This window comes from Miscanthus floridulus, chromosome 6 (genome assembly GCF_019320115.1).
Source record: "Miscanthus floridulus cultivar M001 chromosome 6, ASM1932011v1, whole genome shotgun sequence".
Classification (NCBI taxonomy): Eukaryota; Viridiplantae; Streptophyta; class Magnoliopsida; order Poales; family Poaceae; genus Miscanthus; species Miscanthus floridulus.
Window position 1 is genome coordinate 88,617,565 of NC_089585.1, and position 25,745 is coordinate 88,643,309.

At 45.4% G+C, this 25,745-nt stretch overlaps 2 protein-coding genes across 2 annotated transcripts; one reads left to right on the forward strand and one right to left on the reverse strand.

Annotated features, from left to right (window-relative positions):
• Positions 1 to 14,726: 14,726 nt before the first annotated feature.
• LOC136458564 (protein RAE1-like) lies at positions 14,727 to 20,089 on the forward strand. The gene is made up of 11 exons (XM_066458512.1): positions 14,727 to 14,846; positions 14,947 to 15,033; positions 15,147 to 15,215; positions 15,353 to 15,546; positions 15,916 to 16,057; positions 16,836 to 16,916; positions 17,600 to 17,728; positions 17,946 to 18,023; positions 18,854 to 18,925; positions 19,483 to 19,563; positions 19,840 to 20,089. The coding sequence occupies exons 1-11, from the start codon at positions 14,778 to 14,780 to the stop codon at positions 19,876 to 19,878; spliced, it is 1,041 nt and encodes a 346-aa protein (XP_066314609.1). The 5' UTR covers positions 14,727 to 14,777; the 3' UTR covers positions 19,879 to 20,089.
• A 2,129-nt stretch (positions 20,090 to 22,218) lies between these two features.
• LOC136456276 (uncharacterized) lies at positions 22,219 to 25,734 on the reverse strand. Its single transcript, XM_066456078.1, has 3 exons — positions 25,547 to 25,734; positions 24,934 to 25,397; positions 22,219 to 24,614 (listed from the first exon to the last, which is right to left on the reverse strand). The coding sequence occupies exons 1-3, from the start codon at positions 25,684 to 25,686 to the stop codon at positions 22,480 to 22,482; spliced, it is 2,739 nt and encodes a 912-aa protein (XP_066312175.1). The 5' UTR covers positions 25,687 to 25,734; the 3' UTR covers positions 22,219 to 22,479.
• Between the last annotated feature and the right edge of the window lie 11 nt (positions 25,735 to 25,745).

Below are 25,745 nucleotides of genomic sequence, written 5' to 3' on the forward strand. Positions count from 1 at the left end.
ACTCGATCCTAGCAACAATGCAAAGTTAGATCACTCGAGTGGCACTAGATGACCGATATGCAAACAAGTTTGCCCCTCTTGATAGTACGGCCATCTATCCTAAACCCGGTCATAAACTTCTCTACACACCTATGACCGGTGAAATGAAATGCCCTAGGTTATACCTTTGCCTTGCGCATTCCATTCCATCTCCTCTAATGTTGATGCAACACATGCACCAACACGATCAACAATGATATGATCCACTTCATATCATCACATGATCATATTGGTTCATCGATCTTGACTCTACTTGCTCTTCACTGTTGCCATCGTCCATCGGCGCCAAGTCTTGCTCAAGCTTCACCGCCACGCGGTCCATCACTCCAAAGCCTTCGACTTGCCCTTCACGCTTGCAACCGGTCCATCAAGCCAAGTCTTGTCTTAATCTTCTCCACCTTGATCACATGACTCAATGTCATGTCTCATGTGCAATAAGCTCCTTCATCATCACATGTGTGAGCTTTGCAACATCTCCAAGCCATTTTCACCTTCATGGCATATGTTGCTCACACACATGTACCTGTGGACTAATCACCTGTGTATCTCACATAAACACAATTAGTCCACCTAGGTTGTCACTCAATTACCAAAACCAACAAGGACCTTTCACAAGATATCCAAGTTATCATTAGGATTATCATATTAGGAACATTAGTCCTTAGCCAGATTAGTTAGGTAAGTCAAGTTGTACCCTCATTAGTTTTAGTAGTTAATTATCCAGGTGTAGCATCCTACACGCACGAGTATGAGTTCCCTTCTCATGCTCGACTTCTACCGTTGCCCAAGCAACTAAGCAATAAGCATTAAGCGTTTCCATTCCCATTGTTTAGGTGAGAGGCTTCTACAGATTATTAAGCTACTCTAGGTGTAGTGTGAAGGTGATCATTATCCAAGACTACATGTAATGCATGACTCATAATGTAACTTAATAAGTATCCAAAGTAGGGTTCATAATAGTGGGGTGCTTGCTAGATGGTGTTGCCATTAAGACATCTAGGGGCTGACAACTAAGACTTACGCACGTTCCTTACTTGAGACGGTCCTAAAAGAATATGAGAGATCGACTAAGAGACTCATCGACGATTGGAACGGTGAGGAGGAACATGGGTGGATAGGATTAGGTTACTACTTTAGAACTTAGGGAGAGTCATCTAACTGTGGCTCTACTACTGCTTTGGGCATGACTAAGCTCTCTTGGTTGTAGGTTCCGTACTGATTGACGGACGCTCTGTGGAGTTAACGGAGACTCTGATAGGTTCTGGGACTTAGGTAGTTCTAGGGTTCTCTACCCACATCGGATAGTCTGATCAACTGACGGACGCTCCAGTATGAACTGGGTACTCTCAAGTTGCTGGGTATTTATTCCTATAATTCAATAGATGCTCCGCTGTGAGTGACGAATACTCTGTGGTGCTGTTGGGTACTCTCTGGTACTTACATGGCTCTCTGCATGGGTTGGCGGACACTCCACGTGGTGTCACGGACGCTCCGTTGTTGCTAAGTTGACGAGGGCTAAGGTTCCATAGTGGTTTCCTAAGGGCTGACGGACACTCCATCGGGTTGACGGACACTCCAGCACATGGGCGACACAACCTGTTCTTAGGAAATCCTAGGCTTCAAGCTTAGATTAGTGGAGTTGTGCAACTTGCATGCGCCAAATATTCCTATGGTAGTTTAGGTGGCTTACTAGGCTCACTATGGCTAGGTTGTTAGCTAGTTTCACTAAGTGTGGCTTAAGGCTTAGGGATTAAACCAAAACTCATGAGATAAGGGATAAACCTTGAGATCGAGATAGAGATCCTTAGCTCTGAGATTAAGAGCCTCCATAGCCCGAAGATTGAAGATCTAACTCTTCTTTCATCTAGGTCTCCATCATCTCCAAACTCCATCCAAAACCACACATAAATCACTTTAGGGAAAATCCACAAAATGAGAGCTACTCTCTTGAGCTCACCATGACTATGTTGAAGAGGTTGATGGAATCCATGTGAAGGTGCTCATGCTTCTCTTCTTCTTCCTCCTCTCCTCCTCCAATCCTCTCTTCATTCATTTCTCTCTCTAGTTCTAGGGTTCTTCCTTATTCTTGAGAGGTAGAGAGAGAGGGTGTTTGCAAATGAGTGGATAAGTGAGAGGGGTGAGTGGAACAGTGTTCCTTCAGCTGGTGAAGTATTCCAACTCGTGCTGACATGTGGGTCCAAGTCCACAAATAAGAAACAACTTAATTTCCACTTAGCTCTATTCTGTCCTAACTTTTATCGGATGGTACGGTGTGCCGGCGGACGGTCCGGTATTCCCTGTCTTTGCTGAATTGACTAAGTCATTAACTGAATGTTATCGATGACTATGGCATCATGCTGAGGTATGTCCTTGGGAATGTTTGCGGTGTTGATGATGTTAATAGAAGAGTTGCTAATCTACATAGATGTTTTCTTCCAATCCGGACATGAGCCTGACCAAGGTTATCCAGGTTTTCTCATAAGGTGCTTTAGTGGGTTCTTGATGTCGAGTGTTGCGTTGCACATTGCAAGTCTTCACGGATGGTTGGTGGCTGTCTCCGTTTGATAAACCAAAATGGTTGTCTGGGTTATAGCGAACTTGGGTCGTTACACTTGGTTTGGTATCATGGTGTCCAAACCACTCCTCACTAGAATAGTGACTAATGTGCCAAATCTCAAAAGTAAGCATCTTAAGAACTTGTGGGAGAAGTCCTTGTCCTTCACTTCTTCTCCAAGTGCTTTGAGATTATTGACAAGCACTTGAAGACAATGGAACATCTCTGGCACACTGTCATCTTCCTTCATCTTGAAACTAGCAAACTTTTCCTTGAGGATGTATGCCTTAGCACCCTTTATGGCATGTGTGCCCTCAAATGATTCCTCTAACTTCTTCCATGCCTCATGAGCCCTCTCAACGTTCTTCATTTGCTCAAATTTCCTCTCATCCAATGCATCATGAATAGCACTAAGAGAAACGTCATTGTTTTGGAGTAGCACTTCTTTGCCGGCGGTGGAAACCTCCTCATTGGCAACCTCAATCTTGGTCTCCACCACCTTCCACACCTTTCTATTGATTGACTTGATGTAGTTGGTCATCTTCACCTTCCAATATGGATAATTTGAGCCATCAAATTGGGGTGGCTTCTTGGTGTTGTTGATTTGAGCCATTTTGATACCGAAGGTTGTTAAGCCTCGAATCAAGGCGACCATGGCTTTGATACCACTTGAAAGGTCCTAATGGCTAGAGGGGGGTGAATAGCCTATTAAAAAATCTACAACAACACTTAAGCCAAGATGTTAGTAAATAAGATGGCGAAGCGAATTTTGTGCTAGCACTACACTTGAATTGCAAGCCACCTACCCAATTCTAATTTCTATGATCTCTGGTATATCACACAAGGGCTAAGTCACTAATTTACACCTAGGTGATGAAGCTAGCAAGAGAACTACAACTAAAGATCTATACTAGCTACACTAACTAGCTACAACTACCACAAACTCTACACAAGTAAATACACAAAGTAAAGCAAGAGAGTGGTAGAGATGATATACCGCCATGGCAAGTGATCAATCATAATGAATACTAAGAATACTAAGGAGACCATGATGACACAATTATTTTTTCCTTCGAGGTTCACTTACTTGCTGACAAGCTAGTCTCCATTGTGGTGATACACTCACTTAGAGGTTCATGCACTAATAGGCATCACATGCCTAACCCGCAACCAGGTGCCACACAACCAACACAAGATGAGGATCCACAAGCCACGCGCAATTCACTAGAGTTGCCTTTGGCGCTCCGCTGGGGAAGGCACAAGAACCCCTCACAATCACAATGATCGGAGCCGGAGATAATCACCTTCCTCTGCTCGACGATCTACCAATCACCAGGCCATCTAGGTGTCAGCAAACACCAAGAGTAACAAGATCTCCATCAGCCCAAATTGCCCAACTAGTGCCACAAGATGCTAGAACACTAAGCAATGCACTAGAGGCTCTCTAATCTCACTCAAGATGATGAAATCAAGTGTGCAAGTGAGTGTAGTGGTGTGCTTAGCTCCCAAAGGGTGTATACAGGTGTAGAAAGGGCCAAGAGAGTGGCCAAGGCCGGCCACAAACTCTATTTATAAGCCCACAAGCAAATAGAGCAATTACCCCTTGGAGCCAGCTTCTGCGGGGTCACCAGACATGGCGTTGGTGGGCTGGTGCCACCGGACAGGGTGGCAGTGCCCCACCAGAACACCTCCCCCTCGGCCTCCTTAGCCGGTCACCGCCACAGGGGTGGCGGTGCACCAAATAGGGCATGGCGGTGCCTTCGGGGCAGCACACCGAGCCCAGCAACGTCTTCTTTTTCTTCACCTTTTTCACCACCTTTGCAAATGTGCTAATACTCCAAGTGTTTCACCATCACGTGCAACTGTGTTAGCATTTTCACAATCATTTTTTAAAGGTTAATCACTTCTCACCGATTGTGCACTAGGCCTCAAATGCATATGCATGTTTTCCAACACCTAGTGGCACTAGATGATCGAGTTGTTCGATAAGAGGTCCCCTTTTAATAGTACGACTATCTATCCTAACTGTGATCACACTCTCTATAGTGTCTTGATCACTGAAAACAAAATGGCCCTATAGATATCACTTTTGCCTTGAGCCCATTTTATTTTTCCCTTTCTTCTTTTTCAAGTCCCGGAGCTTGATCATCATCACATGTCCACACCACCACCATGGACTTCATTTCATGTGGCCATCCCCATCCATAAGTGCCACCTAGCTCATTCACTTGAGCTGGACCAACCTATCTCAATTCCATAATTACAGCATAGGGTTAGTCTAAATAGATTTCATCAATTAACCAAAATCAAACTAGAGCTTTCAGCGTACGAGGCGTTGATTAGTGTACCTAGGCAGTTTATCTTCCAATGAGAGCAGTAAAAGAGCAGCTTCAAAATTCAACTGTATATCTTAATATATTATGTTACATTGGGACCACATACCCATTTTGCATCTTCGCTTTAGCCTATGCTGTAACATACGTACGTCACCAAGGAACTACTCTCTCGCTCCAACGCTTGCTTCAGTGTTGTCCTCAGCTTTTCTCTAGACCAACCCAATGTTGCTTCTGCAGACGTCTCTGTTGGTCGTGAGGCCACTAGCTCATATGATATGGATACCCATAGCCGAGGTGGAATTTGGGGGCACGCCACGTTGGCGCGTTGGACAAGCCCTCACGTGAGACGGCTAGGGACCTCATTTGCCACCGTCAATCAATCAACTACAAAATTAAGAATAATAAATAAATTTATTAAAACTCTAAAATTTTAGCTTTACAATGACTAAAAATAAGAAAGTAAAGATTAAAATATATCCATTTCAACAGCCCTTCATCAATATCAACGTTAATCTATACTCCGTCCGTGTCATTATGGGATATGTGCAGGTAAAACTTTTTCAACTTTGACTAGGTTCGTAGAAAATACGTGCAACATTTATATCTCTAAATAAGTTTACTATGAAAGTATATTCAACGATCTATCTAATGATACTAATTATGTATTATAAATATTAATATTCTTTTATATATAATTGGTCAAAGTTAAAAAAAATTGATTTCTCGAAAACGAAAACAACTTCTATTTTAGGACAGAGATTATATACTATTATTTACCTAATATTAAATAGCAAAATAATTCTCAAATGTCCTAGCATTGCTACGTAGTTCTGTTACAACTTACGGGCATGTTCGCCGTATACTCAGAAACTCAACCTTCGGACCCTCTCGCTCACCCCACCTGGCCAACGCCCACCCCACCCCATCCGCTACGCGACTCCGCATCTGCCCGTGGGCCGCCAGAACCAGCAGGGCGCAGGGGGTCGGTGCCACCCACCAAATCCGCTCTCTCGACGGCGCATTCAGCAGAGTCCGACATAGTTCACCAGATCTACACTATAAGTCTGTTTGGTTAGGTGGCCAACCTCGTACCAGACTTCAAGAAGCCACCTTAGAGTTGTTTGGTTTCCTGTGGGACCCTTTAGCCAGGTGCAGCTTAGCCACCGACCACTCCTCGGCCTGGCTCGTTGGAAACGGATGCCCATCTCGTTTTCTCGTGGCCAGGCTTGGCTAGGCGCAAGACTCGGTTCCCATCACCCCCCGATCGACCTCCTCGCTCGCGGCGGCAGGGTCGCCCAGCCATACCTCGCACGGCGCGGTGGTCGTCTCGTGCAGTAGGGGCACGGCCTTGACCTCACGTGGATGGGGGACAGAAGGGGCGGTGGGTCACCTAGCGGCGCGCTGGAAGCTCGTCTTCCTCCCATGCTCCTCTCGGAACGCGCGCTTCATTGACGACAGCGGTCCCGCCCCTAGGCGCCTACCTGAACACGGCGTTGTTCGCGGCCTACGCTCTCTCTGCTCTCAGCCGCGGCTTCCCTACGCGATTCCCTGTGCAAGCTCCTCCTCGGCTGCGCCGTCTCCGGCGGCCCTCCCTGCGTGAGCTCGTCCCCATCGGCCATGCTTGGGAGCGTGGATCGTCCTCGTCCCTAGGAGCGCATCATGGTGTGCGCCGCGGAGGGTGACTTCCTCAGGTGGCGCGGCCGTGCATGCCAAGGCGGGGCCGCGACCTGGGGGAATCGCGCCGGCGTCAAGCTGATGGAGTCTGGAGACCATGGGACATGGCCACGTCTTCTACCTCTTCAAACCGGACTGCGGTCTTCAATCTAGTTGTGCTCGTCCGAGGCTTCTTTGGCCTTGTGGCGGCGTTTGGCTGCGATTTTTTTTTATTTTAACACTTTTTGAAAACTAAATTTAAATCTAACATTGTCGGTTTTTTTTAAAAACTAACACTTTTGGCCGCGCCTATTGCCCTGGCATAGCCAAATGCTTTTGCCGTGACATGCATGGTGGCACGGCAGAGGGCTGACGTGGCAACGATCGGATTAGCCGACTCCTGACGTGGCAGGGCCTGCCGCGCCACTGATCTTGGCGCGGTAGTGTTGTGCCCTGATCTGTGGCGCAGCAGAGCCGAATATAACCCCCGCAGCTAGTCCCGCCTGCCCGAGCAGCAAACCCCGCGCCTGGCAGCCGTGCCCACGTCCGCTCATGCCAGCCCGCCACCGAGCACGCCGGCCTCCGCACCACGAACGCTGGCACGGCACGGCTGCCGGCCACCCGGTGCGGCCACCGCGCCCGCACACCGGTGCGTGACCCCCTCCGGCCACGCACGGCAGCTGCCCGCCGAGGCCTGCGCCTTCCGGCTCGGTCTAGCGCGCCACCGTCGTGAGGACGAGCGCCGCTGCCGCGAGGTACTCCCCTAATATAGTTAGTATAGTTAATAAAGTTAGTAAAAATAGTAATGTATAGTTAGTATAGTTACTAAAATTAGTTAGTTTAGTTAGTAAAGTTAGTATAGATAGTAAAGTTAGGTAGTTTAGTTAGTACAGTTATTTAGTCTAGTTATACATTGGATTTAGTCTAATTAGTTGTTGTAGTTAGCCTTGTATATATGTTAATATTAGATTATTTAGTATAGTTATAGTTAGAATAGGTATTAATATTACTATGGACATTATGTATGACGATTTCGATGACTTGATGAAGTTTTTTGAAATGCTTTTGCAGATGGATTGTTGTGTTAGAGTTTTATACGGAGGAAGTGTTAGGAAAGAAGATGGTATGTTTGAGGATATGGAAGAAGAATTGGAATGGTTTGATGAACCTCCTAACTTCAACGACCTTTGTATCCGTTTGAATGCAAAGTTTGGCGGTGATTTCACACTGAAGGGGATGTTTGATACTGGGAAGACTATGGCACACTATGTCCTCATGCCCTTGCGTGACCCTGCTCACTGGTCCCGCTATACTAGGGTTCTCCAAGGTTCTAATGTGCCCATAGCTGAGGTAGTGGTGGAGAATAGGTATAGGGTGCAGGGTGTTTAGGAAGGCCCGTCCATTGATGGTTTTGGAGGTAATGAACAAGAAATAGGGGTCGAAGGGGAAGCAACTCAGGATAACATGGATTTGGACGGTCAGTTGACACTGGAGCAGTTTCATTCAACTATAGTAGGCTGTATAAGCAATGACTTTGATGTGAATGAGTTCGAACGGGAAGAGGAGGAGCATGAGGAGGAGGACAGGATCGGTGATGTAGTTAGCAGTGATTCAGACGATTCTGATGATGACCAAGGAGGTACAGATGCTATGCCAACACCGGCTGATGCCATGCCAGCACTAGTTCATATTATGCCATTACCAGTACCAACTGAGGTTTTGCATGGTGTCTAGGCTTAGGGTAGACTAGTCACAGATTTGACTGCAGATGATACCCCCTATGATTCATGGGCCAGGATTAGCGAAGTGGAGCAGTATGTTCCGCCACCACCTTACACATCGACTGAGCTTGAGAACCTAAGGTCCAAGAACATACCTTTCATAGGCGTTTCGAACTATAGGGATGTCAGCATGACGGATATGGCAGTTTGTGACACTAGTCTCTAGATGTGTAGGAATTCATTGTATGATCATGAGAAAGAAACCCTTAGGAATGGGATGATATTCAACACAATGTCAGAGATGAAACTCTTCCTTTAGGACTATGTTGTGTACCATCATAGGCCGTACACCATCACTCATTCAGACCAGGAGTTGAGGTACCACGTGATATGCAAAAATGGTTGTATGTGGAGGTTAAATGCACGAAAGAGACAAAGTGATGGCAAGTGGAGGATATCTAAAGTTATCGAACCCCACACTTGCCTAGACAATAGGGGGAAGGAAAATCATCAGCAGCTCACTACACGTTACCTTGCCCGTCGTATATTGGGGCTCATTGATGACAATAACGACATTTCGGTGTCTTCTTTACAACAGTCCATATTTGGATTCATTAAGTACGATGTGACGTACGAAAAGGCTTGGCGTGCTAAGCAAATTGCTCTGGCGATTCGATGGGGTAGTTGGAAGGAAGCATACAATAGGGTGCCCCACATCTTATGTGTAATGCATTACTATAACCCTGGCTTGAAATGGTTTGTGGACACCGGAGGTATGTGTTTTCGAGACCCATTGAGGTATGTTCTCTATCGTGTGTTCTAGTCGTTCGCGCAAGCAGAACATGCATTCCAGTTTTGTTAGTCAGTCGTACTTGTTGATGGCACTTTCTTGATAGAAAAGTACAGGGGCACCTTGATGATGGCTGCTACTGTTGATCCTGAGGACCAGATAGTACCCATGGCTTTTGCTTTGGTAGAGGGAGAGAACAATGAATCGTGGTCATGGTTCATGCGGCTTCTACGTGTACAAGTGCTTGGCCCAACTCACGCTATATGTTTGATCTCAGACCATCACGTAGGGCTTCTTAATGCTGCAGCTGAGCATATAGATAGGTTCCTGCCTCTAGTACATAGATGGTGCATGAGACACTTTGCCGCTAATTTCTGGTGGCGTCAGCGGAAGTAGGAGGTATGTAACAAGGTAAAGGCTCTATGTTGTGTACGTACAGAGCACCAGTTCAAAGAGACAAAGAGAGAACTAGACAAGATGGTAAATGCAGCGGGAAAGGCCTGGTTAGAGGCGCAGATGGAATAGAAGGCTCAGTGGGCTTTAGCATATGACGAGGGGGGTTTCAGGTATGGCATCATGACCACTAACTCCTCTGAGTCCTTCAACCGTGTATTCATCGGAGTTTGATCGTTGCCTGTGTTTGGAATTGTTGAGTTCTTCTTTCATAAGTGCAATGAATATTTTGTAAAGAGGTGGAAACTTGCGCAGAGGAATATAGCTGAGCAGGGGCATTTTGGAAAGGCCGAAGCTGAACATTTGAAGGAGGCCAAGGAATTGGCCAAGCAGCACACCGCCGAGCCGTATGGACCCCACCGCCATATCCTTAGTGTACGGGGCAAGGGTGGCATAAGCTTGGGCGGCGAACGTTATGGTGGACGAAACTACCGAGTTGATCTTGAAAAGGTAGAGTGCAGTTGCAACGTCCCTCAGATCATACATGCCCCTTGCTCTCATTATGATCACAGCCTGCAGGGTTCGCGGGTACAACTATGAGGATCTGCCATATATGTCACTCTTGTATCTCCGTTCGAACACCGTTAGTATTTGGGAGATGAGCTTCGAGCCATACCTTGATCCGACACAGTGGCCACCTTATAATGGTTATGACTACATGCCGCATCCGAATCTAATGAGCCTGTTCGGTTGGCTGGTTCGTATTGTTGCTGGTTCGTGAAGAAGTACTGCTAGCTGGTTTGTGTGAGAGAAAAATACTGTTCCGGCTGGAAATTTACGATTGTTTACGACAAGCCACAGCCAAACGAACAGGCTGAATGAAGGTAGGGAAGGGTAGGTGGAAGAAGAAGTGACTTAAGGAGGACATGGACGCTATGAGAGGGTATGGCAAAGACATGTATGGCGGGGGAGACTTCAACGAGACCCATGGCAAGAATCTTTGCTCCGTTTGCAAATAATCTGGTCACAAGGCTAATAGGCATAGAAGACGAGGGCAACAAGTGATTTCATATTGTGTTCGTATTGCATAACAAGTAGTTCAAATTTTGCAATGCTACATAATGTAAATCTGAATATTGTTAATTTGAATACTCTAACCCTTTGTTTATCAATTTGTAACAGGATGTCCCCCCCACGCCACACCAGTTGTACCCCCTTCTTGAGGTGGAGTACAACGACCCCTTCTTCCACCGGACGACGAGGTTTCCAAGAGGTGTTCAAAGGATCCTTACATTCCTGGGACTTAGTTCGTTACTTCGAACTTATGTCAAATGAATATTATCCTCGAAAACTTATAGCCTTATAAACCAATGAAAATATTATGTGGCAACTTGTCGTCTATTTATTTGCTTCATATTAGTTTCAACTTGTGCACGGTCGCGCAGCACTTGTAGTTTTTTACAGCACCATCAACAGCTCAATTGAGGCTGGCCATTGTCTATCCGCGTCACTGCCGCGCCGTGGTCTATGGCGCGTCACTGACGCACCGTGGACTATGGCGCGGCAAAACCTGTATTCGAGATAATTTCACTTGATTACGTTCATTTTAGAAATTCTCAATGCATGATACAAATAGATGTGATCACTTAAGATCGACCATGGGTAATCCGAGTACATGATATATGGGTACAATACATTAGTAGCTCAAATGGAATATAAGACAACACAATAGAATTTCTACTACATAGCTATATTGATTATTAATAAAACTTGGAACTAACAGACGGCGCAATCAAAAACCCTCAGTCAGAAATATACTGAGTAAGCAACTTGTCGTTTGAGTACCAATCCTCAACCACAACCCTGTAGCTATGGCTAGCCTCACCTGTATTGCCCTGATCTGCCTTTCGCCTATAGTAAGCGGCCTCCGCTTCATCTACGGCCTCTGTGGCCTGAGTGAAGAACGCGTCGTCATTCTCCTCTACCTGCAAGCCCGCCTCTGCTAGAGTAATGAGCTCACTCAGTCTACTAGCGTCGTCTTCAACCTCCTCCGCCTGTAAGCCCGCCTCTGCTAGAGCGATGAGCTTGCTGAGTCTGGCAGTGTCATCCTTATCCTCGTCCCCCTCATCAGACAACACAATCGGTGATTCAACGGTGTGACTAGCTCGCTTTCTATGCCCATCTAACTTTTTCCTCGTACCTTGCACGAGCCACCTCTGCAGCATGGTCCTTACTGCATCCAATCCCTTCATGTATAAAATGCAATCAGTTAGCAACGCAATTATATTACATTTAAAATCAGGCAACGAAAAAAAGGCTTTCAAGCACTCACTGGCACATAATGCAACAACTTGCTCGTTCAAAACCTGCATATGTACTCTTGTCTCCTCCCTTGCCTCCTTCCTTGCCCTCTCCTCCTCTAATGTCATCCGTCTCTCCAATCCTCATTTCTCAAGCGCAATGTCAATCGGGTTACAAATACCGCGTTGTCTAGCAAACTCACGCATCTTGTCTTTGTGGTGTTTAACGAAAAGGTTGACGTAGTTAGATCCATATCCCCTCTTCCGTGTAATTACTTGCCTCCCCTTCAGTTCATCCAAGAACTTAGCTTGACCATCATAACATTCCCACCTGCATTTCCTAGTGCTCTGTTCAAACAAAAAATTATATCATATATGTCTTAGCAAAAGAAACAAAATATAATTTTATGGTTACCACAAAAATAACCAACCTCATCATAATCAATCATATGGCCGCAATAATGGCCTATTTCAAGCTCCAAAGGAACTAGACCGTAGTTGGATTTAACACCACATTCGCACTTGACTAGCGGTGCTTTGTAAATTAACCTTTCTTTCTTCTTTTGCTTTGCCTTTAAAGGTTCTTCAGGCCATTTGTTCTTAGGACCATACAACCACTCCTTGAAATGACACTTCGCCATTGAATACACCTAAATAACGTGACATTAGTACATGAATACATATAGCTCAACATTCCAATACATACACTTTGCACTTACTTCATGCTTGTTTGGACACACAAACTCCAACGTATTGTCAGGGTTTATCACAGCTCGGTCTCCGCAATCGCACAGAGGAGGTTCCTCGAGTCGTCTAACTGCGGTTAAGTGCTTCTCCTTAGCCGTCATTGGAGGGGGTTAGGGGAAGGTGGAACCCACCGCTCGAAGTGCTCTCGTGGATATCGGCCTCTCCACCAATCGTCGAAAAGGAGGTACCTAGGGTCAAACTTGTCTGCACCGTCAATCCACTAAAAGAGAAAACACCTCTCATGGGCCTACACAACAAAAATTCAATAAAATATTATTAACCTAATAATACAAATGAAGAAGAAAAACATATGGAAACAATTACTTACATTAAAATGACTGCACATGTAGAAGCAACGAGCCGCTGTGTCTGGATGTCTCGATTGAAACACGTCGGCCGGACGTCCACAGTCACAGTTAGGGACAGGGAGTTCAGGAGGGACGGGGGCATCTTTGTTAGACTCGTCGGGGTACAATTCTTTAGAACGACCCCGTTTTCGCCATAACTACTCTCGAAACATGTCTTCCATCTAATAAAACGGCTCAAATTAAACATCAATCAAAACAACACAAATTAATGTAAAATATAATCATTTGCATTGTAACTAAAATAATGTAACCAACGCTTATAGCAACAAAAATATACATGGTAAACATACTTCTAACTAAATAATTAACCTTAACATTGATAAAATCAAACTAATATCTTCCTTCAAACCGTAGCCCATAGTTCACAAACATAATTTTTCTCCTAACCTTAACTCCCATTCATAAAATCCTATCCACCATTCAAACAAAAATAAAATATGTGTCATTACCTTGAACGAGGACGAGAAGGGAGGGAGACGACCGGGGAATGGAAGGGAATGGGGGGGGAGGCAGCAACGGAGGGCCGGACGGGGGGCAGGCGCGGCGGCCAAGCGCGGGCAGGCGGGGTTTGCTGCTCGGGCAGGTGGGACTGGCCGCGGGGGTTATATTCGGCTCTGCCGCGCCAAGATCGATGACGCGGCAGGCCCGCCACATCAGCAGTCAGCGAATCCGGTCGTCGCCACGTCAGCCCGCTGTCGCGTCACCATGCATGGCGCGGCACAATCATTTGGCCGCGCCAGGGCAATAGGCGTGGCCAAAAAAGTTAGTTTTAAAAAAACCGATAGTGTTAGATTTAAAATTAGTTTTTAAAAATTGTTAAAATTAAAAAAAAATTATTGGCTGCTGGGCAATTGACCATGTCGCGCTGCAGAAGGTGGTGCTCATCACATGCCTAATGAATTGACTCAAAGGTGGTAAACTCACCTGCACAAAGAAGAGGTGACTTTATCAAAATCAAATCAGCCAGCCAAACAAACCAGGCTTAAACAGTATAGGCTACCAAACAAGTCCATCTTAACTTGCTGGAGACCGTCATAGGCTAGCTGGCTTATTTTCCTAGCGAGGCTAGGCCCTATAGTTCCGCCACAGAGGAGCAGTCGAGCAAGGGGGCCAAGGCCGGCACACTCAGCGCGTGTTTAGTTTGGTGAATTTGGGAATTTTGGCTACTGTAGCACTTTCGTTTTTATTTGGCAATTAGTGTTCAATCATGGACTAATTAGACTCAAAACGTTCGTCTCGTAATTTTCAACCAAACTGTGCAATTAGTTTTTTCGTTTACATTTAATGCTCCATACACGTATCGTAAGATTCGATGTGATGAGTACTGTAGCATTTTTTTAAAATTTGAGGTGGAAACTAAACCCGCGCTCAGCAGAGTCCAGCGCCAAGGTTGCGTCTTCGCACGCCTCCAGCAGCAGCAGCAGCAGGCGCCAGCCGCCAGAGGCCGAGCCAGGCTGGCGGCTCGTCGCCCCCAGCCCCGAGCCGCAGGCCCGCAGTCCGGCAAGACCAAGACCAAGACCAAATGAGCCGGGTCGGGCGGCCGGCCGCCGCCGCCACCCAACCCAACAAGGCCTACCAAGTACCAATGAATCACACGCCTTACGGCCTTAGCATAGTCCTACGTTCCCACCAGGCCCGCGGCGGCCACTGCCGGTCCAGAAGCCCAACCGCGCTTCACACAGAAAGCGTCCATCCCACGCGACCAGCTTTTGGCCCGCGGGCTGGCGCAACCGCGCGGGGCGTCGATCTCACGCGACTCCATTCCTGACCGTTGTTTATAAACCAAAACCCTCCCCCAAAACCTCCGAAATCCCCTCCTCCCACCTCTCCGCTCCCAAATTCGTCGAACGCCACCCGACCCCACCCGCCGACCGCAATGGCGAGCTTCGGTACCGCCGGCGCCGGCGCCAGCGCCGCGAACCAGAACCCCAACAAATCCGTCGAGGTGTGTGCGCGCGCTCCTGCGGCCGCTTTGCCGGGTGAAAAGAAAAAAACAATCCCCAGGGTTCGATTTGACCGGGTGGTGTTTCCGTTGTCTATTACAGGTGACTCCGCCGCCTGGGGACTCGGTGTCCAGCCTCAGCTTCAGCCCCAAGGCGAACCACCTCGTTTCTACCTCATGGGACAACCAGGTGAGGTCGCCGCCGTAGGCATCAGAAGCCTGTATAGTGCATATACGGAAATATACTTATTATTTGTGTTATTAAATGCGCTTGGCCTTTTTGGTGTTGGGACTTGGGTGCAGGTTCTGTGCTGGGAGGTCATGGCTGGTGGGGCGTGCCAAGCGAAGGCCTCCATTTCGCACGATCAACCGGTATTGTGTTGTCCTGGCACCTTTTTCCCCAGAAGTGATTGGTCTTAGCATTTGCTCATATTAACTGATTATGAATCTAGAGGTCTTAATTCTGGGCCCTCTGTATGTGACCTGCAGGCTGGTTTTGTTTCGTGCAGGTGCTGTGCTCGGCTTGGAAGGATGATGGGATGACTGTTTTCACAGGAGGCTGTGATAAGCAGGTTAAGATGTGGCCTCTGCTCTCAGGTGGCCAGCCCACGGCTTTCTCAGGGCATGAGGCGCCTATTAAAGAACTCGCTTGGGTGCCACAGATGAATCTTCTTGTCAGTGGGAGCTGGGACAAGACTTTGAGGTGCGGAAATTCGACAAAACACACTAGATTCATCCACATTTTCTTTCTTGAAATTTGATATTCCTCTACAATCAACTTGTGCATTGACATCTAGTCCTGTCCAATGTTTTATTGCTGGTGAATGGTGATGTATTGCATAATAATGGAGCAGCGGTAATGCAATTTCTTCATAGATAATTTGCAGAGAACCTTAACATTGGGCTTATCACCAAGAACCACATAGTGTCGTAGGACTTGACTTGTAGTTGTAGGTCAGCAGTTTGATGTCCTAATTGCTTACATAATTACAAATGCAAAGAACCTAATCGTCAGTCTGTCATTATCATAATGGTTGTCCTCATTTTGTCAACCATTTTTCCATTTGCTAAGGTACTGGGACATTAGGCAACCCCAACCAGTGCATGTTCAGCAACTTCCTGAGCGTTGCTATGCTCTATCGCTTTCTTATCCTCTCATGGTGGTTGGCACTGCTGATCGCAACATAATAGTCTTCAATCTGCAGAATCCACAGGTACTGTTGCTCTCTTCTCCTCTGTGGCCCTTTAGATGTTTTGGCTTTTATTCTGGTTATTCAATAATTGTAAGGATTTAGAACTTCTAACCTGATCCAATATGTGACTAGGCCTTGTTTCATGAATACTGATTTATTATCTGTTAGGGTCGCTGATATATGAGAGCATAATCAGGACTCGTTCTTGAGAATTTCGACTTAAAACTATCTGAAATTCTGAATGTATCACGTTACATTGAGACCAATTCATTAGTATAGTTCTACCCTGGTCAGAAGATATCAATTATAACCCTTGGCCTTGCATTCAGTGCTTCAATCCATTTCATTTTTCAGTCAATTCGATTGTACTCCCCCCGTTCCAAGTTATAAGGCGTTTTGGTTTTTTTTAGGTATAAGCTTTTGCTATGCACCTAGATATACATTATGTCCAGATACATAGCAAAAACTATGTACCTAGAAAAGCCAAAATGAATTATAATTTGGAACAGAGGGAGCATATGAAACTGTGGAAGAAATTAGTCTGCCACTCGTTTGCTGAAAATTTTGTTAGTGAAAAACAGAAAAGTAATATATTTTTCAATCACAATTTTTTTTTAAAAAAAAGCATGAGGATACAAAATGGTCCCTTTTCATTTTCTGTTGGCAAAGATAAGCAAGTAATAAACTGATGTTGCCTTGTTTCATGTAACTGAAGTATGCAGGTTTATCCATTAAAATATTTTACTTCTGTACATCTCAATCATATTTGCACTTTTGACATTCTCTAACCTTGTAAAAGGCTGAATTCAAGAGGATTACATCACCTTTGAAGCTCCAGACAAGGTGTCTTGCTGCATTTCCTGATCAACAAGGTTTTTTGGTAATGCCCTACATTTGCTTTTCTGCGTACATCTCTGCAATATGGGTTGACAAAATAAGAGCACAAGATAAACGAAAAAAAAGCTAGTGGGCTTTGATCTCATAATATCATATAGTGTTTTGTTTTCTATTTTTTGGAAACATGATAGAACAGTGTTGTAAAGAATTACTATAATCTTAAGGAGGTAAATATTGAACAGTGTACTGTGGTTGTTCCGTAAAACAAGATACAAGTTAAAAGTTATCATTGTAAGCATCACACCTACTTTTTAACGGTGACTCCTGTGTTGATTTTTTCATCATGCAATCCCAGACTGGAAGGTCACTATTGCCATATCATTGCTTTCTTTTTAAAAAGTGGTGGAGATATGGACCCTTTAGAATTGAACACAAGGGCCATTAGAAATTCATTTAATTCCTCATCAGTATGGTTTTTCAAATCCTTGTTGAAAAAATTTCTCCCAATGTGTCCGCCATGAATATAGCATATTAACTCTGTGATATATACATTATCCTTTTTCTTGTTTGTCTATGCCTGTTGTTATCATCCTTTCTTTACTGTTTTAGTCTGGTATTGTTCTCTGAAGTGATTGGATCAGTTATTTGTGGCAGAAGGAAAATGGTCAACTACTTTTAAAAATATTTTGCACATCTGATTGACCCTTTACTTGTTTTGATTTGAAGGTTGGGTCTATAGAAGGACGAGTCGGTGTTCATCATGTGGATGAGTCTCAGCAAGGAAAAAACTTCACATTCAAGTGTCACCGTGATGGCAATGATATATACTCGGTTAACTCATTGAACTTTCATCCTGTAAGACCTCTTCCTTCTATAATATATTATTCAAATGTCTTGTTTTAATCTCTTTATCATATTGAATAAAGTTTTGTGGGTAGAAACTTCACAATTCCTTGAATGTTCATTTAAACTATAACTACTGAATACTTGCTAACCAACTGAAGATTAGTCAACAACTACTTCATTGTCCATTCAGATCAATTCTAATTGTCATGGTATGCATTCTACCCAGGTTCATGGTACATTCGCTACTACAGGCTCTGATGGAGGTTTCAACTTTTGGGACAAGGACAGTAAGCAAAGGCTGAAGGTCGTGTTTCCCTTAATATTCTTTAAAAATACATTACACATTTTATATTGATCTGAGTACTTTTATTGTCATGCTTTTAACGTATAATTTTTTTAATGTAAACTCATTTTATGAAATTGAATAGGTAAATAATAATATAGTGACAGTCACACAATGTGGCATTGTGGCTGTTGTTCTTTTTGAGCTACTGCATCCATCCAGTCAATTAACTTTTATTCTAGAATGCATGCAGTTAAACATTTTGTCTTTGACCAACATACTTTATGCATTTCTGGGAAGTGTTGCATTGGAAACCCAAAATGATACTTCCCCGTTCCAATTTATTATATATCTAGAACGAACTATGATTTGGGACACAGGGTGGTATATATTTGCGAAGTAAAATCAGTTTCCTTCAGCAATATCCATTTTTTGAATGTTAGGATTTGTTGAAAAGTCAGATTTACCTGAACAGAAAACATTTTGTAGTTTTCCAGACTGAAGTTCTTTGTTCATGACAGTCAGTTGTAAAACTGCTCATGCCTGTCAAGGGTACTTTATTTTCTAACGAGTAGCAGAAAAACCACTAACACTTCATGAAATTCCAATTCTACTATGTTATATTTTCCTTTGCTTATTATTATGTTTATATTTCATTGCCTGGTGTTAAATATTACTGGCAAATGATGCACACCATGAAAAGATTTTTTTAGTAGTGTGTATCATAGTGATTGGTCATTTAGAGGGAAAAAGTGTGCTTATACTTGATATTGCCAAACAATTCGGAACCTTATTAAGGAAATTTCTATGCATTTAAATATGTACCTCTGATGTGCCATTTTCTTTTACAGGCTTTTAATAAGTGTCCAGCACCCATCACATGCAGTACATTCAATCAGGATGGCTCTATATTTGCTTATGCGGTAGGTCATTGTTGTTGTCAGCATCTGTAGACTATCAGATATGCCTAGTTACTTTTGGTATTTTTGTTATATAGGTAGAATTATAATGAGTAGTAGCTAAGATGAAGGTACATATAACACTAGAATTTCCTAATGTTCCTATAGGAAATGAACTCTTCTGTATTCCCAGTCTTATAGTAGTGTCATACTGCTGAATGATTTTGTGTCCTGATTGTTTAATCCTACCAAATAGGTTTGACTTCTTGGAAATATATAATATAGTATATTTAAAAAAAAATGAACCAGCAGGAGAGCTGCCCGCAATATTAAAAAGAAGGGGACCGGACGGTTACTGTAAATATAATTTTTTTTTATGTTAAACCACTATACTATTGGGGGTGCAAGGTGGAGAGGTTCCTACATACACATGCTTCATAGTAGTTGTCAACCATACTTGGCTTGAATTTCCTCAAGTTATTAGTCTGAAAATTTAATGATTTTTCAGGCTTTAGTTTATTTCCTCTTGCTGAGACAGGTGGACTAGAAATCCAAATTTGCTGATGCTCTCATTTGTTTAGGTATGCTATGATTGGAGCAAGGGTGCTGAGAAGCACAATCCTTCTACTGCAAAGACAAATATCTTTCTACATAGTGTACAGGTTTGATTTTTTACAAAATGCCTTGTATAATTTTATACGCTTGTTTTCATTTGATTTTGTTTAGATAATGCTGTTGAATGATTAGAAGTTTTCGTTGGTTAATCTCTTGTGGGTTTAGGTGTTTATAGCTAGATGTAAGAAAGGATAGCTGTTGAATGTGTAAATTTAAAATATTACATATCCAGGCTGCCTTTATTCTTGGATGACGTTTGCTATCCTTTGTTCTGTTCCTTATCTAACAGTTTCTCCTTATATTGTCATTGTCTTGGTTCATAGGAATCTGATGTGAAAGGAAAGCCCCGTGGAAAGAAGTAGGCGTAGCAATGATAAGTTGGTGACTGGTGATCGTCGACAGATAGCAAATCAGCTCGCTGCTGCTAATTACTTGCATGAGTGGTTCTCCTGATAGTTAGGGTATTTCTTGATACACTAGACTAAAAGCATATCCTTTATCACAACTACATTTGCGTCGTTTGGCTGTAAGTAATTTCGGTGGCAGTGCACTGACGGTGGATTATTTCTAAAATGGTTCTTTTAGTAGGTTTGTGAAAGTTATACGTAACAATGTTGTTCCCGTATGGTCCAAATCTTTTTGGTCCTTAGGTAAACCACCAGAGCTAAACCTAAGTGCACTAATGCCACCCCTCGGGCTTAGTGGGCAACTTCTACACTTGGGCCTGTTTGCTTCTAAGTTCTAACCCTGGTAAAAGTGTCTGGGCCAGGCAGCTCCCGGCTGGATCAACCTTCCTGGGTGAGCGCCACCAGGCCACGCTGCGAACCATTGCTGGGCGGGGGGCATTGCTGCTCTTTGGAGCCGAATCGCCCCGTCTGCTTGTTGGTCTGCTGGTCGCTTTTGAAGCTTGGGTAGTCAATTTCTCTTCGTGCTCTCTAGTTGCTTGACTATCCGTTGAAATCTCCTTTGATTGTGGTGCAAGGTCATGTCCCTCCATGTATAATGTATTGGTGATTTGGTGTCTCCTTGCGCTTCGAGGCCCTCATCGAGGCTGCGTCGTTGTACTGTTGCTCATTGCAACAGTCATTTGTCTTTCATCTGAACAAAATATATGGTCGGGCATGTTCTCGAAAAATGTTTCTGGGTGTAAATGAACAAATTCCAGTCATGCTGCGTTGGGTAGCACAGTGAGCTAAGGTTCTCTTTCGTTTTAGATCGTATTAGCCATTGATCAAGTAAAATAGTGCCAGTGAATCCTCGGTTGCAACACTGGGTTCTTGATTAATTAACTGTTCAGATAATTTCTTAGTTTGGGTACACAAAAAGAAGCCCATGCCTTCTCCCTTTGTACAATGGCACCCTTGCGGTCCCAAAATTTTCCTGTTGAGCAAATTCAACAGTAGCCCTTTTTATTTAAGCACTCTCCCACTTTTGAGGTCTTGGGATGCACTCTTGCAGTGACCCTTAAAATAGAGGCCGCAAATCCATTCCAACCGAGAATGATACCTAGGACCGACCCACTTATCATTGGCTTTCTCGGCCAAAACATGTGCCTCATCGGGAGAGGCCAAAACACTGTGAATTAGTGGAAGAGCACCGGCTCATGCGCCACGTTGGGAGAGGGAAGGAACCTGTCTCATCATGGAAGGAAAGGGACACTGGAATCGGGAGAGGGAAGGAACTAGCAACCGGAGGCCGCACAAGGAAGGAAGTCACGCGTGGGAGATACGGCGAGGTGCGGGCTGTGCGTGCGGGATTGGGAAACCTGGCGGCGCTCGTGGGAGGGGAAGAAGGCGGGCAGGGGAGATGAGCGGGACCAAGCGCAAGCATGAAACCGACTGTAATCGCGATTCGAGGGCCAAAGAAAGATTTGAGGGTTCCCTCATTGAGGGAACTAATAGAAGTCCTGTTGGACCTCTGTTTTTATCTCAAGTCCTAAAATTTGATTTTATGGTGGGTTTAAGTAGAGGTCCTACTGGAGTTACTCTTTGATGTACAACAGTAGGTTGTCGCGGACCTTGTCTCCTCCCATGTTTACTGCTGCTACTATGGTGATCCGTTGCCTTCTGCACCTTATTGTGCCTCCGTTCCGTACACTGAGCATCTACCTGTGTGCAGAACTACATTGCAGGTTCCTTCAAGCGGGCAAGCCGAGCTTGCAGGAAACTAGTGAAGGACCCACTTCCACTAAGCAGACGTATGGGCACTCGAGGTAATGCTCTAGCGGGCTTGAGGCCTAACTGTGGAGTGAGGAGCCAATGCCTCTGTGGTTGGAACAATAATGTCCTCCAGATCCCCCACACTGGAACAAGAAGACAATGACATCCCACTATAGCTTGCCAGTTTCATCCTTGTAACGAGATCACATGGGTAGCCCTGATCGCAGCAGTGCAACATAGATCATTTTTTCTAAAGACACGACCCCTTGTTGATATTCGGTGGTCGATTCTTATGTGCTTGCCTATTGCTTCATCTAAAAGGCCGGTAACGGTACTACATTCTTTTTTCTTCTCTTAACTTGGTGCAAGTCAGGAACTCAAATTTTGTAGTATGCTAGGTTATCTAATACAAATATACAATACACTTAGTTGCTTTTTACACGTTATTAGTCTGTCTGACATTTTCGAGGTGGTGCGTTTGGGGTGATTGAAGAGGGTGGACGTTTTCAAGAAAACAATATCAAGAAGAAAACAATATCAAGATGAAGCCATGGAACTAGAAATGTCATATTTATCATGAGAATCAGCCTCAGCCGTTCTGGTTTACATACATGGCAATGTTAATTAATAAACAATAAAATATACAAAAGGTTATTGTATTGTCCAGTCAAGAGGAGTTACCATATTGCCTCCACACTATTAACTGGTACGCGGTAAAACAACACACGGTGACAAAAATTACAGGAATAAATTCCTTGGGACCGAGCATACTGAATGCATCATTCTTACTGTGGCCATCATCATCTATAATTCCTTGCTCGATGCACCATAGCCAAAATCCGACCCAACCCCTGATGATTTGCTCCCTCCAGCCTTAGCTCCTCCAGCTGCAACGGCATTACCACTTCCTCCCGCATTTCCTCCGATGCCACCTCCAATTTTGGCGCCTCCAGAGACACCAGTACCCACGGTAGCACCAATATCAGCATTAGCGCCACCAGATCCTCCACCGGAAACACCTGCATCGGCATTAGTTCCAGTGTAGGCCTTGCCACTCCCTCCTGCATTTCCTCCGATGCCACCACCAATTTTGGCACCTCCGGAGACACCAGCACCCACGGTAGCACCAATACCAGCATCGGCACCACCAGAAACACCTGCATCTCCACTAGTTCCAATACTCCCTCCTGCATTTCCTTTGACGCCACCACCAATTTTGGCACCTCCGGAGACACCAGCACCCATGGTAGCACCACTACCAGCATCGACGCCACCAGATCCTCCACCGGAAACACCTGCATCGGCATTAGTTCCAGTGTAGGCCTTGCCACTCCCTCCTGCATTTCCTCCGACACCACCACCAATTTTGGCACCTCCGGAGACACCAGCACCCACGGTAGCACCAATACCAGCATCGGCACCACCAGATCCTCCACCAGAAACACCTGCATCGGCACTAGTTCCAATACTCCCTCCTGCATTTCCTTTGACACCACCACCAATTTTGGCACCTCCGGAGACACCAGCACCCACGGTAGCACCACTACCAGCATCGACGCCACCAGATCCTCCACTGGAAACACCTGCATCGGCATCAGTTCCAGTATAGGCTTTGCCACTCCCTCGTGCATTTTCTCCGACGCCACCACCAATTTTGGCACCTCTGGAGACACCAGCACCCACGGTAGCACCAATACCAGCATCGGCGCCACCAGGTCCTCCACCAGAAACACCTGCATCGGCACTAGTGCCAGTACTCCCTCCTGTATTTCCTTTGACGCCACCACCAATTTTGGCACCTCCGGAGACACCAGCACCCACGGTAGCACCACTACCAGCATCAACGCCACCAGATCCTCCACCGGAAACACCTACATCGGCATCAGTTCCAGTATATGCTTTGCCACTCCCTCGTGCATTTCCTCCGACGCCACCACCAATTTTGGCACCTCCGGAGACACCAGCACCCACGGTAGCACCAATACCAGCATCGGCGCCACCAGGTCCTCCACCAGAAACACCTGCATCGGCACTAGTTCCAGTACTCCCTCCTGTATTTCCTTTGACGCCACCACCAATTTTGGCACCTCCAGAGACACCAGCACCCACGGTAGCACCAATATCAGCATTGGCGCCACCAGATCCTCCACCTGAAACACCTGCACCGGCATCAGCTCCAGTATATGCATTTCCATTCCCTCCTGCCTTTCCTCCAATGCCACCACCAACTTTGGCACCTCCAGAAACACCAGCACCCACATTAGCACCAATATCCGCATTGGCACCAGCTTCAGCTTTGCCAGTCCCACCAACATTTCCCCAAGTTTCTCCACCTACTTCAGCACTCTTTGAGATACTGCCACCGGCGTCAGCTTTGGCTTTGCCGCTTCCACCAATTTTTCCTTTAACGCCGCCACCAATTCTAGCACCTGCAGAGAAGTGGATGCCACCACCAATTCTAGCACCCCCAGGAACACCAGCCTTAGCACGTGCACCTGCTTTACCCTTAGCAACAGTTTTGGCTTTGGCATCAGCACCAGCTCCAGCACTAGCGTCAGCACCCCCATCAATATTTCCTCCTATATCAGCGCCAATTTTTGCACCTGCAGCTACACCACCTCCAATCTTTGCGCCTCGAGAAACGCTTGCATCACCACCAACTCCAGCACCGGCATCGACCCCTGCCTTCCCGCCACCAGAAGCAGTTGCATCAGCATTAGTTTTGCCGCCTGCATATCCTCCAGCGTCGCCACCTGCGCTGACACTGCTGCTCTTACTTGCTTTAGCTTCTCCTCCAGCCGCAGCAACGGTTTCATCTTCAGCTTTATCCAGAGCTTGAGCATCGGCAACGGCTTCAGCTTCAACTTTAGCCAGAGCTTTAGCCTCAATATCAGCACGAACATTGATATCGACCCCAACTACTACCCGACCAGACACTCCTACAATGTAAGCAAAAACATTATGTCACATTTCATTATATGTTAAAAGTCTACAAACATTAGTGGTGGTGTATCTGTAGCCATGCTGCTCGCTTAATTGTGCCTGTTTGCATCCTCTTTTTGTTGTTGTTGTTGTTGACTTGTTGTAGATATGGCTAGGAGTACTATGTTATATAATCAAGGCATGATTTATTGATATAGTTTACCTTTCTAAGTTAATGTATTTTCTGTTACTAACTAGGATGGAGGATATATCTAAACCTTGAGGTGACTATATATATATTGACAACAGGCGGTATTAATTAAGCATTATTATTACCTGCTGCAACCTCAGCTAGCGATGACATGCTGACGGCTATGTCTCCTGCAACCGTGCAGAGGTCGTGCGCCACGCCCTTCAACATCTCAATCTTGGCCTTCTGTGCCATTGCAGCATTGGTGGAGATAGCCTTGCAACGTTCCGTGGTCTTTTTAAGAATCTCCTGCTGAAGCCTGAGCGCTGCAATGATGTCGGCGGAGGCAACACTAGCGTGTTGCTTGCCAAGTATGGTCATCTGCTCCGCGACCTCTCCGGCCATGGCCCTCATGAACTCCGCCGACTTGATCAGCAGCATCAGTTTCAGATGGAACGCGAATCTCACGTTTGCGACGATGCCCTCTATGTGCTTCACCATGCGCTTTGACATTTCTTGCTTGGCCCTGAGCAAAAGTGTAGCCTCACCAGCCACCTTGGTAAATTCCGGATCTGGTGTTGGCGTGCTTGCCGCCTTCTCATTCTTCACCCTGATCAAACCCCGAGAAAGAAAAAGAAAAGATTAGTTACTGCATATATATATATATATATCTGAAGCAGAGACCAAGAGCAGCTCAAGGCATGAGCAATCTACATGCATGGCAATGGGGGATTAATGAGAATATTTCACGGTGCCTACCGGCGTCCGGAGCTGGGTCCATAGTCTAGCTCCGGCTCCGCTGGCTTGGTCGGCTTGGCATGGGACATCACCGGCGTCGTCCTCCATGCTGCGATGAGCAGCATTAGGAGAACTATGGCACTATTAGAAAACTTCGCCATTGCTGATCTTTCTAACTCGCCTCGGCGCTCTGCTGACTTATTGAGGATGTGATCCCTGT

Bases quoted from the DNA above. Each gene is read 5' to 3' on its own strand.
- LOC136458564 (XM_066458512.1), top strand. From the start codon at position 14,778: ATGGCGAGCTTCGGTACCGCCGGCGCCGGCGCCAGCGCCGCGAACCAG. The intron at 15,034-15,146 runs GTGAGGTCGCCG...ACTTGGGTGCAG, and splicing joins CTACCTCATGGGACAACCAG to GTTCTGTGCTGGGAGGTCAT. The intron at 16,917-17,599 runs GTAATGCCCTAC...TTTGATTTGAAG, and splicing joins CTGATCAACAAGGTTTTTTG to GTTGGGTCTATAGAAGGACG.
- LOC136456276 (XM_066456078.1), bottom strand. From the start codon at position 25,686: ATGGCGAAGTTTTCTAATAGTGCCATAGTTCTCCTAATGCTGCTCATC. The intron at 25,398-25,546 runs GTAGGCACCGTG...GGGTTTGATCAG, and splicing joins GGACCCAGCTCCGGACGCCG to GGTGAAGAATGAGAAGGCGG. The intron at 24,615-24,933 runs GTAATAATAATG...CTTACATTGTAG, and splicing joins GCTAGCTGAGGTTGCAGCAG to GAGTGTCTGGTCGGGTAGTA.